The 14,882-nt window shown below is 43.6% G+C and overlaps 1 protein-coding gene across 1 annotated transcript in view; it reads left to right on the top strand.

Moving 5' to 3' along the window:
- The window catches only part of ZBED1 (zinc finger BED-type containing 1), a 173,815-nt gene that overhangs the window by 117,571 nt on the left and 41,362 nt on the right, over positions 1–14,882 (top strand). Inside the window, exon 5 of the mRNA XM_082759827.1 lies at positions 10,082–10,289. Within this exon, the coding sequence (XP_082615953.1) occupies positions 10,082–10,289 (208 nt within the window). The remainder of the gene's footprint in view (positions 1–10,081; positions 10,290–14,882) is intronic.

Genomic DNA, 14,882 nt, shown 5'->3' with positions numbered 1-14,882 from the left:
AGGCAGTTTTTTTGAAGAAGCCCTGTGATAACATATGGCATTTAGTTGATCTTTTTCAGCAGAGGTATCTTTATCAGAGAGGCAACTGGAAATCATGGGGAGGCTGGCATACTGTTTGCACACTGTGCATTACAGGTATTTGGTGCCTTGGGTACTGGAAGCAACGTGTCTGGGCACATGTGTCAGAGCTCCGTGATCCTGCCTACAGTGCCCAGCCCAGCTTGTTCGGAGCCACCAATGGTTGTGCAATGCTGACATTTACTTAGTGCCCACATTTTTAGCAGCAGTCATCAGCTAGAGCTGTTATCGTACTTGAACGGCATTGTTGTCTGCCAGAATATGTATCCACTACAAAGATACCAGATTTCTTATAAAAGGTTTACTTTTTATTTGATTAACTAATATGTTGGAAGAGCAACTTTAGGCTACTTCCAGCTGTCAAACTGTAAATATTTCATTCATGAAAATCATTACTTTTGTTTGATATTATCTTTTATGTCTTTCTCATTATTTCCAAAGTTTTTTTCTGTGCCTGGGATATCAAACATTTCTTGAAAAGGGAAATATCTTAGGTTCCACATGCTGTAGGTTCTTGACTCACTTGCTTTTATGTTCTGAATGTGAATTTTTTATCAGTGGAAGACAGATACAATAATTCAGCTATTGATGGATTAGGAAACCCAACCGGTTCTACGTAAGTGTGTGGGACATTTGCCACTGGCTTTACTGAGAGGCAGGGATGAGCCATGGTTTATTCTTGCCTAATCTTTTCATAGCTTTTAGGTAAAAATATTTTTTAGAAAGATTGCAAAACGAGATAGTTTACTTCTAGGAGAACTTCCTGCTGAATGAAAAAGCTTTGATTGACTTTCCTATTTTCTCTTCTTAAGGGTGATAACTCACTATTGTGCCAACACAAATTACAAAACACTTACTGAGCACGCTTTTAGGAATAAAAGGTTTGGTTTTGTTTTGTTTTGCTTTTGTTTTATTCCCGGCCAGGCCCAATTATGAATGTTCTGATTTTAGTGCAAAAACAAACCTCAGTTGTGGATCATATGTATATTTTCATAACTGACTCATTTTCCAGGGAACTCATATATTCACTATGGAGCAGCATGACACTGACTCAAAAAGTGAATCTGTTCTTAAGGAGTTATTATAACCTGTTCAGTTTTACACCGAACCTACCAAGATTGGGATGTTGCTCTCATTGTCATTGAACGTGGATTTTCTGCATTTTATCTTTCTTGTTCCCTTTAACCTACTGATAGGCTAAGAGCTTGTCTTCACTGGAAAGATGCATTGCTTTATCTCTGTGGGCACAGCTAATACAGTCCACTTCTCCCTTGTAGGCATTTTAGGTGAGTCCAGGAGCACTAGCAGTAGACATTACTCAATCTCTATTTCTTTACTAGTTAGCCAAACTTTTAATGATTGGTCTAAAAGTTTTCATGCCAACTATCTGCCTTAGGCTAAATTATTTTTAATTTAATATTTGTAATGCCAGATAAAAGAGTTTATCTTTTTCCAAGAATAGTAATATACATATATATATATATATATATATATATATATATATATGGTTTTTATGATGTCAAAAATGATGGCAAGTTTCTTTAAAAAAGTTGTTATTTTGTTATTGTAGTTTGGAATGAGGACCTAAATGCCGGCAAGGTGCTGCTTTGGTGTCAGAGATGGATGAACCTTTCAGCACCAGTAGAACATTCCCATCCTGTGTCGAGACAGAAGCCTGTTAAGCAATCCAGTTTGGAAAACATCTTTCACATGAAAATATCTAAAGATTTTGCCTGTACTGAGCATGTTCTGACTCGGGACTGAGCTGGTCTTTCCCCTAGCATCACAACCCTGGTATAAAGCCCCTGCATAAAACACCATGTGTAGGCAAAGGCACCAACACTGATGCTGGGCACCAGTGTCCCCTCTTCTCCATGGCTACCTCAGAGCTGTGGTGGAGACGGTCACTGTGGCTTGCTTCAGCTTCTGGTCTCTCTGTTGTCCAGAATGGGAGCCTGGCTGCTCTCTGATCTCTTTGCCAACGTCCTGTCCCATGAAAAGCAGGATGTGGGGAGGGGAGAGGTGGGTGAAAGGTAGTGGGTGTCCGGGTTTTACCTTAATTTGGAGCTGGGACATGGCTATGAAGATAGGATGTGATTTCAAGTAATGCCTAAATGCCTCACCAGACAGAGCTGGTGAGCTGATGCTGCTGGTGACCCCATGCTGCTAGTGACCACATCTCTCTGTAAGTGCTGGCTGTTGCATTTGTAGGCATGAGGACAAAACCTGCAGTGTGGAGAAGGGAGAAGCCCAGTTTGAAGGCAGATGGGGCAAAACTGTAACTTCCAAGGGAGAGAGATTTATACAAGAAGACAAGGTTTAGAGAACTAAAATAGAAGAGAAGTGGCTGAGGATTTGAGGGTTTAGAGAAGTCAGACAGGGATGTTAAATGGGAGAAACGGCAAAAGATTGAGTAAAGAGCTGATGGGGGGAATGGGACAGTCAGGTGGGAACCTTTAGGACAGGGGAAAACTTGATGGCAGTACATTCATGTTTTGTGATTGAAAGACTTTTAAAATAGAATTGAACTATGAATGTAGCATAAATTCTTACTGAATAGCAAGAAATACATAAGAGAGCAAATAACTGGGGGAAAGCTGGGTTTGGTAGTAAGGATGAAGAGGCAATTTAATGTCTCAGCTATAGGACAGGTCTCAGTCAGTTTGCAAGTGATTAGATGCCACATAATTCATGAGAACTGAGTCCTTATTTTGAGGAATAGAATCTCTGTTGCACACCGATTGAACCTTTTCTTGCAGTATGGAAATTCTTCACTGATCTGTGTGTGTGTGTGAGAATTTACTGATGTTTAACAGACAAAAAACCTATTTCCCCCAGTGTGGACATGATTATAATCTCTCTCTTCAGTCTAGCCTCCAAGTAGACAAATAACTTGCAAAAATTAATTCCCATCTACCTGTGTCAATGGTGATGGAAATTGAACCAAAGATAGGGAAGGCGGTGGGAGCCTCCCAGCCCCATATCTCATAGGGTTATAGGATATACCATATCTCATAGGATTCAGGCATAAAGGAGCTAGGGTGGCTGTGTAAGAAAATTACGGACAGCAAATTTACTGTTTGCGGGAAAGAACTGAGGCAGATGAAACTGATATGCATGTCTGGGGCTGAACCTCTCCCCTCCCTCCTGCACATATACTGTTCCCGATAAGATCGGAGTTGGGTCACCTGATTTTGGGGATAGGAGAGGGAGAAGAACGCAGGCAGGCTCCTCTTCTGGGAGGAGAGACCAAAGCTGCTGGAGATAGCTCTCCTCCGCAGCCCAAGGCTCAGTCCCAAGAGGCTGTTATCAAACCTGCTACCATGGTGTCCAGTCCTCCCTGGGGAAGGTCTACACAGGGGACACTGTCCCACCCCAGATGCTAGACAGATATCTTTGCATCTCTTTGAGGGTCAAATCCACTGGCATGGTCTCTAAGTGCCATCTAGGTTTGATCATTATGCTATAGCATAAAATTCCTTGCTTTCCTTCTGTTTCCTCCAGTTTTCTTTACAAAACTGGATATATATACACACATATATATATATTCACACAGAGCTCCAAGATACTAGGAAGTGCAATAATGAAAAATGCCTACACAAGGCCCTCTACACTAGAACTGCATCACTAGGGAACTGTATCAAGCTTATTTTTTATTTTTTTTTTAAATCTTTGGATTTTTTTTTTCTTTTTCAGTTTTCATATACTGTTAATCTGGCTCCTGTGTGTGGTCCTGTCTAGACTTGGAGTGCTTCTGTGAGATACCAGTAGATGTGCAGGGAAACAGCATTGGGCTCTGTGTTACAGACCTAGTAAGAGCATTTTTAGCAAGCAGTGTTTTGTAACAGTGCTGTAAATTCACCTCTCTGCAGCCCAGACAAGGCATAAAAGTCAAAAGCAGTTAGGTTAGTACAGTTGTGTCTCCAGTAAGGGCCTCTGAGGGCAGTTCTTCTGATAAGGCATTGCACCTTCTCATTGCTCACTAGCCAGGAGGGGACTGCAGGGTGGGCATATTCTGGAATAACAGCACAGCTGAACAAGGTGGAACAAACTAGTTGAAGCAGCTATACAGTTATAAAGATGTTCACTCCATTATAGCTGTTCCTATTTAGAAGAGAAGTGGGCTGCACTGTTATGCAGCTAGACAGACCCATTGGTAATCTTTTGGTGTGTGCATGTGCAAACCAGAGCAATTTGGGACCTCTGCTAAGTGGGGTGTGCTGCCATGTGTGCCAGCACTCATGGGGGAAAAAACGCACAGCCTGCATATAGAAAAGGCTCTTCACTTACATTTGGAGTACCCCTCTCTATTTATTTATTCCTTCAGAAACTTTTTTTGGTATCGTAAATATCTCTTGCAAACAGCAAAAAATAGGTGAATGTGGTTATATAGGTTCATCTCCTGCTGCAAAGGCACTGTGTATAGAACTGAGCTCTTGAATTGTCTGTCTATCCTATGCGTTGCTGGGGATAAAAAGCCAGCACTGCCTCCAAACCTAGCTCCATGAGCCTGCCTGGGAAGGATGGCATTTTGATCTACATCTGGAGCAGAGTTTTTAGATCTTGCCTGTTTTTTCTTTCATTTATTTAAAGTGTTTTGAGAGAAATACCTTTACAACCTCCAAGTAGCTCACTGTAAATAAATCTAAATGGGAGAAACACTTGTATTTTTAAATGTATAATATAGTTGAAATATGTTCTGTGCAGCTTCAGGTACAGGAATTACTGCAGTTATTACCCTCATCTGTAGTACAGGCAGGCACAGTACAAATCCTCCTATATAATCCAATAAAAATACGGTATGTGCCTGGCCTGTCATGCTTACATTGCTCATAAAATTTTTAGCTATGTTGAGTGCCGTATCAGATTCATTATGCTTTTAAAATCACATAAGAATAGTTCATTGATGGATCCCAAAGAGCTTCACTGGAAACTTTTATAAACAATCATAATAGATGAATGATTACAAAGACAGTTTTCTTGAGGTGTATTCATTCTTTGAGAGAAAAATGCCTTCTGTTTCTCCACTGCCTACTCATAATTATATTTAATATATATTTAATTTGTTATAGCTAATTAAAATGTGTGTAATTTGAACAAATTACAATACATAAATAACTGTGGCACACTGGAATGTATTACTTTGTAATAAGAACAATCACTCAACGTAGTTTCAAAATCACACATCAATGTGTCATTTAGGCAGTTTTATACATGCACACTGTCAGACTTTTCCCTGAACATTTCAATAACAGCTAATCATTTTCATCTTGCTTATAAATTCATTTTCTAATGCCATGCTGCCATCAGTGATACTTTTTTGTTTGGAAACAATCTAGACAAATCTGAGGAATTAATGGCCTGTATGCTGCCACTACAAATTTCACATGTGCTCCAAAAAAATGAGGAAACTGACTGATGGTAAAGTCAGACAGATATTGGGTAGTATTTCATGCCAGAAGAATTAGAAAAACCATTCTTGGTTTACAGCGAAGAGGTAAGATGAAAAAATATATATATTTTTTTAAACATATCAAATACTATTAGATTAATTGAAGGAATTAAAAATAGAATCAGCTTTCACTCTTTGAGTTACCCTTCCAGGCCCTTGAGTAAAGCTGATGACATTTCTGGAAAAAAAGAAATCAATAGTGTGCCACTTTTAGTACCTGCTGAATGTTAGGGAGTTAATAATTTAAAAAAAAAAAAAAAAAGGTGTTGTTGCTACAGTTGCTTTTGTCAGAAAAGCAGCTGGGTTTGGTTGCCCAGTGGGTATGGCTTTGCACACTCACTCTCAAGGAATTAAAATGGCTTTTCCTCAACTAAGAGGAGAAAATGCCTTCAAATTGCAGGACAACATTTTTTGAAAGCCTTGATATGAACCACTTCAAAGATGAAAGCCTTTAAAAAAATCTGTGTCTTTCAAAGATGTTATTGGATTAATAGTATTTGACCAGCTGTTGATGACAAAAGGAGAATTGTAACAGCAAGAAATCCAAGCAGGGGTGATTGTGCTTGCTCAAGGACTTGACCACATTTCTGCTCAGAGGAAGCTCTCGAAGAATGACCAGGACAATTTTAGGGAATGCATTTTAACAGCTGTACATTGCATGAACATAACTTTTTTTCCATTTCATGACCTGATCTCAGGTCTGTTTTCTGCTCCCAGGACGTGCAGCACAGATGGTGGAAACTAATTGGGGTGGAGGGTAGAGCCTGTATGTGCTCTGGAAATCCCACACCTCTTCAGGGGTTGCGGGGGCAGTTGGTACAGCATAGGCCAGAGGGAGCAGTGACAGCCTGTCCGACTTTGCCTGCTGGTTAAAACTGAAGGGCTGTAGCAGCCATCTAGGGCACTTCTCACTGGACAAATTCCTCTGACTCAGCTGGCAGAAGTGTGTGTGTGTATGGGGAGGCCTACAGCAAGCCCTGCAGCAGCCCAGGCAGATGAAGAAGCAGCAGCTGGGGATCACAATCTGCTTTGCTGTGCAAGGGCTGCTTTATGTTCTCCTTCCTTTCCTGGACTGCCGTTTGATCAGTGTTGCTGCAAATATACCTCTTGCAAACTGCTCCCTCCCACCTTTTCTAGTTTTAGAGCTTTGGAGGGCAGGATGAGCCCCAGAGAGATGCAAATCATTTCCTTGTACCCACCCCTGTGCTCAAAGATACAGTACTGTTCCCATCTGCCCTCCAACAGCTCATGCCAAACCCCATCTCTGCTAAAACTCACGCTCTAGCTGACTGAGACTTGGTCTGGGTGCTTGTGGTTTGTTGTCCCTCCCACCCTTTTCCTCTTCTTCATGTCCCAGAAAACAAGAAAGCTCCACATCATAGCAGAACTTATCTCACATTTCTGTCCATTTGTAACCTTCATGCCAGTGTTTAGTCTGCGCCTCTGTTCTGGATGTCATCGTATGCTGCACATGCAGATTATGGAGGAAAATTGAAGTCTTTTTCGTTTTCCAGCTATGTGAGCAGTTGCACCACACAAAGTGTTGCCAAGAAAAAAAAATACAACGGGACACCCAGACAGACGCCTTCTAATTTGTATCTTTCCATTATTAAAGATGAGGTTTGTCATGCAGAGATAGCACATCCGGTGACTGGGTTCTGCTGTCATTCTGAGGGACCTGGGAAAGTGACTGTGATGACAGAGAGACACCAGTCAGAGCTTGTGTAGAGGCCAGGCATGTAATCTGAATTGTGTTTCACTCGTTCATTTCATCAGCCAGCAGAGTGGAGGAAGGGCTTTGCTCATGCTCAGTCTTAGTTTCTTTGCATGCGAGTGTGTTGTGTTACACCCAAACTTTTTACTTGCCCTCTTACCATTCTTTCTGTCCTCTGTCTTCTCTCATTCCTTGCCTTTACTCACTCCACTTTTTGAGTTGTCTTCTGCTCCCTTTCTCACCTGCATTTTCTTTTCCATCTGATGCGTTTTACACATTTTCTCTGTGTCCTTTGAACATTGCTGTTTTCCAGCCTTTCATGCTCTTTCATACTTTCTGTTCCCTTACTGTATAACACAGCAGTCTCCACAAACAGTAGCATGGCTGATCTCCACTCCTATGAAATGGCCTGTTTCACTCTGGACTGCGTTTCCACACAGGGCCAACTATTTTTGATGTCTGTGCCCATTAAGCAGTAGCCCATAGGTGAATTTCTGGATGAAGCTATATACATTAACCATACTAAAATGATCCTGAAAATGTAACCTGTTCAATCTGAGCAGCAGTAGCAAAGCAGTGCTATCTGACAGCTGGACTCTCCTAAAGAAGGAGAGACAGACACACAGCATGTGTAATTTACGGTGGGAATTGAATGTGCCATCACTGATCTGATGTCAAGCAACAGAAAGTTAAAGGGTGTTTGATGGACCCATGAAGTAGTGTGAGGATGAAGCTGAGACCATTTTATATCTGTAAGTAGAGTAGGCCTTTCTGCTGTATCATATTCATGTGTTTTAGAGAGAAGACAATTGGCCTGCAATGTTATCCTCTATGAGCTGCATTTAAATTACAAAGGTCAGGTCCACTTGTAAGATAATTAAATTTTAATAAAACAAGAATAATTTATAACATTCGAATCCACATTATAATCAAGTGGGATAGATAACCACCTGTGGTGGTTTTACTTGGGTGGGTGGCTGAGCTCCACCTCAGCCACTCTCTCACTCCCCCTCCTCAAAGAGGAAGGGGGAGGAAATACGATGCAAAGGGCTCAAGGGTTGAGATAAGGACAGGGAGCTCGCTCAACAGTTATCATGACAGGCAAAATAGACTCAGCATAGGGAGACAGTAAGATTTATTGCTTATTACAAACAAGCTAAAGAAGTGAGAAACGAAGGAAAGAAACCAAAAATGCCTTCCACCCATCTGCCCTCTTCTACCTCCTTCCCCTGAGCAGCACAGGGGAACGGGGAATGGGGGCTGTGGTCAGTGCCTAACATTTTGTCTCTTCCACTCCTTCATTGTCACTCTCTGCCGCTGCTCCCTGTGGGGTCCCTCCCACGGGATGCCATCCTTCCCCAACTGAGCCTGCGAGGGCTGCCCACAGGCAGCAGCTCTTCAAGAAATGCTTCTACATGGCTCCGTCCCACAGGGTCCATCCATCCCCCAGGAGCAAACTGCTCCAGCACGGGTCCCCCACAGGTGGGCAACAGCTCCCCCCAGGCCCCCTGCTCCTGCGTGGGCTCCTCTCCACGGGCTGCAGCTCCTGCCCGGGGCCTGCTCCTGCGGGGGCTCTCCATGGGCTGCAGCCTCCTCCAGGCCACATCCACCTGCTCCACCAGGGGCTCCTCCACCCATGGGCGGGCTGCAGCGTGGAGATCTGCTCCATGTGGACCCATGGGCTGCAGGGGGACAGCCTGCTCCACCAGGGGCCTCTCCACAGGCCACAGGGGAACTGCTGCTGCCTCCCTGGAGCACCTCCTGCCCTCCTGCTGCACTGACCTTGGCGTCTGCAAGGCTGTTTCTCACTCCTCTCACTCTTCCAGCTGCTGCGAGGCCACTGTTGTATTTTTGTTTGTTTGTTTGTTTGTTTGTTTTTTCCCTTTCTTAAATGTGCTCTCACAGAGGCTCAAACAACATCACTTATTGGCTTGGCTCTGGTCAGCAGTGGGTCTCTTATCTAACAATGGGGCAGCTTCTAGTTTCTCCTCACAGAAGCCACTGCTATGGCCCCCTGCTACCAAAACCTTGCCATGTAAACTCACTACACCATCACACAGCTTCAGGACACGGTATAGTTCATATGTTAGCACAGGATTCTCTGCAAGATGCTGAAATCAACAGTGTGAGTGAAGGATGTGGATGTTTATTCTAGGCAGTGAGTGAGAAAATAGCAGTTTGTAGAAATATATGCAAAAATATTGCCAAAATAAGCATTCAAAAAGTTGTTTCAATATGCAGCTGCATGTAAACATAGTAATTAATATATATTGGGTAAATTTACTGCATCTTTTCTCACCCACACCAGTGAGATAGAAGTTGCAGATTTCAGACAAAGACTCAACAGATCTTTAAACTCTAGCCAGGGCTCAGCAGAAAACTATCTGGGAGAAAAGATCTGCTACTTAGCCTGGTCTTGCCTCCACTCTGAGCTCTTTGATGGAGGTAGTGTTGCTGGGATCACCCAGTTCCCACATCTTCTTGGTAGATTTACTGTTGTTGTGGATCTGCAGCATTGGATTCTGGCATGGCAGCAGAGGGTTAAATCAGCATTTAATGTCTTCAGACCACTTTTCACACTTTTCATTTATCCTCGCAACCTGGCAGGGAGGGAGAGACAGTCTACCTGTTTTCTGGCTATAGGAGTGGAAGCGGGGATTTTCACATTTTTCTCGGCAGGAATCAGTCAGTGTCAGCTTTACGCTTCACATGCCATCACCAGTCATTCATTGCTCTAAATGCCATGTTTACATTGTGCAGCAGGAGATCCGTGCTCCTTCTGTCTAGCTTCTTCTTTGCAATAAATCAACTGGTTTTCCCTGTACTCTCTCTTCCAGCTGGGGTGATGCTGGTCCCTGAAAGGAAGACAGAGGATGGGTTTGAGGAGCACTTTGGCTTGAACTACTTGGGACACTTCCTGTTGACTAACCTCCTCTTGGATACGCTGAAGCAATCAGGAACGCACAGTCACAACGCTAGGATCGTCACTGTCTCATCAGCCACCCATTATGTAGGCAAATTGCACCTGAATGACTTACAAAGCAGGTACTGATCCATTTTGGCTGTTCACTGATCTGAAGTAAGGGTGTGTGCTGATTAAATTGTGTTTTTTTTTGATGACTTTTTTTTTTTTTTTTTTAAATAATGGTGCTTCTCAGGCAGTTTGGATCTTGAACAAAGCTTGTGGTCTCTTACTCTGGAACAGGCTGCCCAGGGAAGTGGTGGAGTCACCATCCCTGGAAGTCTTCAAAAGACGTTTAGATGTAGAGCTTAGGGATATGGTTTAGTGGAGGGCTGTTAGCGTTAGGTTGGAGGTTGGACTCGATGACCTTGAGGTCTCTTCCAACCTAGAATTTCTGTGATTCTGTGATTCTGTGATTCTGAGCCTTGAAAGCCTTGCTTCCTTTCTGATGCTCACACCATGACGGCTGTGTTGCAGTCTGGACTCCTCACTGCCTAATCTGGGAGACTGAGCAACTGGGAACTGTTTTAAAATGCTAGGGTGATCACTAACAGGCTTCACCCTCAACTGAGTTACCTCCAGGGGTATGCAAGCACTGAGGCCCTGACCCTTTCATCAGGTGGGCACAGCGGACACCCATGGCTGGTCACCCAGGGCCGCGTGTGCCCGGGGCTGTAGGGGCCCATCATGGGATCTTCTCCAAGAGGGCTCTGGCTGGGCTCTGGCAGGGCCGGGCTCTGGCAGGGCCGCCGGACCACGCCTGCCTGCCTGCTGGCAGCTTCGCCCAGCCCACGCCCTGTCTGCCACTTTTCCCTCTCAGGCAGCCCTGCCAGCTGGCACCGGCTCCATCCTCCTATCCCTCCACCTTGTCCCATACCGCTTCTGGTCTCTCATTCCCCCTCCTCCACCACAGTCCTTCTCCGGCCTCCCCTGCTGTCCTCCTCAGCCCCCACAGGCCTGCCTGCTGAGGCACTGGAAATGCTTGAGCCCAGCTTTTTGCCTGTGTCACCCTCTGTGCTTCCCTGAGGGAATGGAGAACGGGGAGTTCATCGAGATCCCAACGCATTGCTTGTGGCCCAGCAAGGTCCGCGGAGCTGTGTGGCCGTATTCTGCCCATTCACCATGGGTGGATGTCTATGGGATGTTCATAACATGAGCAAGACATCAGATGCTGTGGTAGATATCTCTGGTGTCATACAGGATCTGTGTTGATCATTTAACTAATTGAGGAATGAGCAGTATAATTTAGATAATACATTTTAAAATTTCCACATGCAGTTAACAGATGGAAGTGAAATGCTTGCTAGCAGGCTCAAACTGAGTCCCCCTTCTGATGGCCTTCAAAGAGTTGCTGTTTGTGCAAGGGAAATCAGTGTTTTGCATCATTTCCCTGTAGAAATTCTTGGTCCTTTGTCAGGGACTTCAGCAAATACTTAGAGGCACCTGGCCCGAGGTTTCATTTTGAAACAAAGGCTGAAATTAGAGGGCTGGGCTGTTTCCACTGCACACATTTTACATATGAATGCTGCAGTAAGCATGTCAAACTTTCTGTTTGACTTCTGATTACATAGTATGGCATCAGTTTTATTACAAGCACATTGTTTAAACTCTGCAGGGTAGTAGCAGTTTAATCTCTTGCTTGTAAAACAACCACAGGAAATTATCCTTACTCTTCAGTTGATGTATATATTCATTGTTTCTGATGTGCATGTTGGATGGCACCACACAAGGGGACTAAGGGGAGTGTAATTAGTATTTCTTCGGGGTAAAGAGCGGAATGCAAAATTAAATGTGGCTGTTCTGTGACTCTAGATAACAGTAGTTTCCCTGATTATAGCAAAGCTTTGTACTGTGCCTCTTTAGTTTAGGATTGTCCTTATCTGTGATTCATTCTTATTAACTCATACTATAAAGGAACGAGAAACATTTCAATTAGAAAAGTTTGGGTTGATCACGAATGTGAACAATCTTATGGAAAGAAAAAAACATACATGCTGTTGAGACTTACCTGCAGTTTTTTGTCAAATCCTGCCCTGTTGTATTTCAAGTTTATTGGCATAACAGACACAGAAGAGGACAAATTCTGGCTGATTTTATGTGCTCTTTGTCATGTGGATGCTCTGAATTGCTGAAGGTCAGCAGCAGTACTTGTTCCCCCAGGCATCAGGCACCCCTTTGGCTTCCAGAGCAGGTTGTGGACTCTTCTTGATTCAGGTGGAAGAATACGCTCCTGTTATTTTTTAACCTAGGTGCAGATAAGCCCTGACATGGCTGTATATTTAGTTGTCTCATAAACTGTGAAGCTAAAAACAGTGAGATTGCTTGTGCATTCAGGTACATGCTTATGGTGTGAGTGGGTGGTTTAGAAGCCCGGGAGAACTGTTGCAGGGTGCCATACACAGGCATCGCTGACACTGTGAAGCCTTGAAGATGCCTTGTGGTTCAGAATAGCACTTAAGATCTCTGATGGGTGTAGTAAGGACACCCAAGGCAAGCACTGTGATACAACAGTGGACTGCCACGGTTTCCTAGTGATGGAATCCCTCATTTTTGTAGATCTCGTGAACGTGGAATCTTCGTAAAAAAATGAGCTGGCTTTTTCCTTATTTTGAATTGGCTGTAATTCACTTCACAACTCCAGTCTATGTTCCTTGACTTATGTGTAGTCCTAACCTCACAGGAAGGCAGCCAAATGATTTGGAGCCATTCATTCACAGTAGAGAAAGGGGGCTGTGATCTAGTGGAGAAATTACCCATGGCAGCAGACTGAATTTTTTACCATACTCTTGTCCCATTATTCCTAGATTTTGGTTGGGCTAGTGTCCAAACTGGAGGTGAGTAATGGTAGCAGAGGAGGGATCCATCCATCAAATACAGCAGAGAAGGATAGGCTGAAGAACTCTTGAAGGAGACATGAAGAAGAAAGTAAACTGAGGTGCAGTTCTCTGCTTTACCATGGATTTTCTTTGTGATCATTGTCCCACTCAGGAGAGTCTGGGTTGACAGTCACCGTTGTGGCCATCACTCCCAACTTACTTTGCTTGTACTTGCCACTCAGAGTTCTGGTCTGAAGCCAGAAGTCATCAGGACCACATCATAACAAATAATTGTCAAAAGGTCTTACCAAGGAAAAGCATGTAATGCAGCTTTTGCTACTGTCTTCCATGTTCCCTCTTTGTTTGTTTTCTGCCATCTTACTAGTCTGATTTCTCCCATATTTCTCTTTTCATCTTCTTTTTGGTGGGAGTGTTAATTTAAATATTCCTTGATTTTCCTTGCACGTCCAATTATTTTTCTTCCTCTTTTTCTCTCTCTCTTTGTGCCTGCCTGCTTGACTTCTGTGTTTGCAGTTTCAACTTCACCTGTGTCTTTTCAGATTTTTTTCTCTCCATTGCCTTTTCCGTCTCTATCTTATCCTTTTCCTCTTTATTTGTGTCTTATTTCTGTGCAACAGTTCATCTGATGCTCTCCATTTCTCTTCTGCTTGCGTTCTTCCCTCATCCCCAGTCCTATTACTCCCCCGTGAGTGTCATTTCCCCTCCTTCCCACCCATCCTCTTCCCACACACACCAGTAAAAGAGACACAGCATGGGTACATCAAGGCAGGACAGAGCTTGTTCCAAACTGGCAGGGCATAGCTTGTTTCATGTATGTTATTGAAAATGCAAACGCACAAGAGCAATGACTGTTCTCCCGGTTCTTTTGCTGAAGGATATATGAAGAACATCAAACGCCTTTGTGGTCTTTTAGATCCAGACCATTTTCAACAGGAATCACATGAGTCGACACGGGCATCCCTAAGGCAAATCATTCTTCTTCATCCTTACTTCGAACACTACTGTTTTCAAGGAGGTGAAAGTTTAACAGAAATGCTATCTTGCAGGCATTTCAGCAGCGGTGATCTAAGCAACTGCATGCTGATGGTCGTACACTCTGCACCCCAAAAGTAGAGCAGCATACCTTTTATGTCCTTTTCTCCTCTTATGCCTGCTTAATATAATACTTTCTAAAGTGAGAGAAGAAAAAAATATGGGCACGACAGAATATGGACATCTGGGTTTAGCAAAAGTTTGAAGAACGTAGTGCCATCCCATCCACTTGAGATAGGCTTGAACAGAGCGCTGGAGTTCATGGTGCTCTTACCAGGCTGGGAGGGGGAGGGCACGCTTTCAAGTTCTCTACCTACCAAGGTAAGAAGGAACTTTTGGGAAATTAACAGAAAAAGGCTTTACTCCCTTTCCCAGGCTGTCAGTCGCGCTTGCATATGCTCCCTTTCCCAGGGGTTAGCATCTTTGTGTGTTCTGTCTAGCTTTTTCTCCATGACTAACTATTCCTTTCATCATCCCCTCTTTTTGCATGCCAAATGGGCCTTGTAATGCTGTGAATCACAGATTTATGAACTCCCCAGCCATAGTAACACAGCTCCTTTTCTGGTTCACATCTCCTGTATATTCAGGAACAGTTAGTCACACTTTTTTCTGCTCTCTTTCCTTTGCTCTGTTACTGTGAAAGGAGCTGACACTTTTTTGTAACTCCCAAGCTGGTACAGTCCCAGATAATTTCTGTGTTTTTTCCCCATAGCCTTGGTGCATGAATCATGTCAGAGACAACAGAGATTTAAATGATAGGAATTGCAAAAATCCCCAGCTGCCACATGTGTGCTGGTGAAAAATAGG

The sequence above is a fragment of the Aythya marila genome (assembly GCF_965140915.1).
Source record: "Aythya marila genome assembly, chromosome: 1".
Taxonomy (NCBI): Eukaryota; Metazoa; Chordata; class Aves; order Anseriformes; family Anatidae; genus Aythya; species Aythya marila.
Note: the sequence above shows the minus strand (reverse complement) of the source record. Positions and strands in the feature narration are given on the sequence as shown.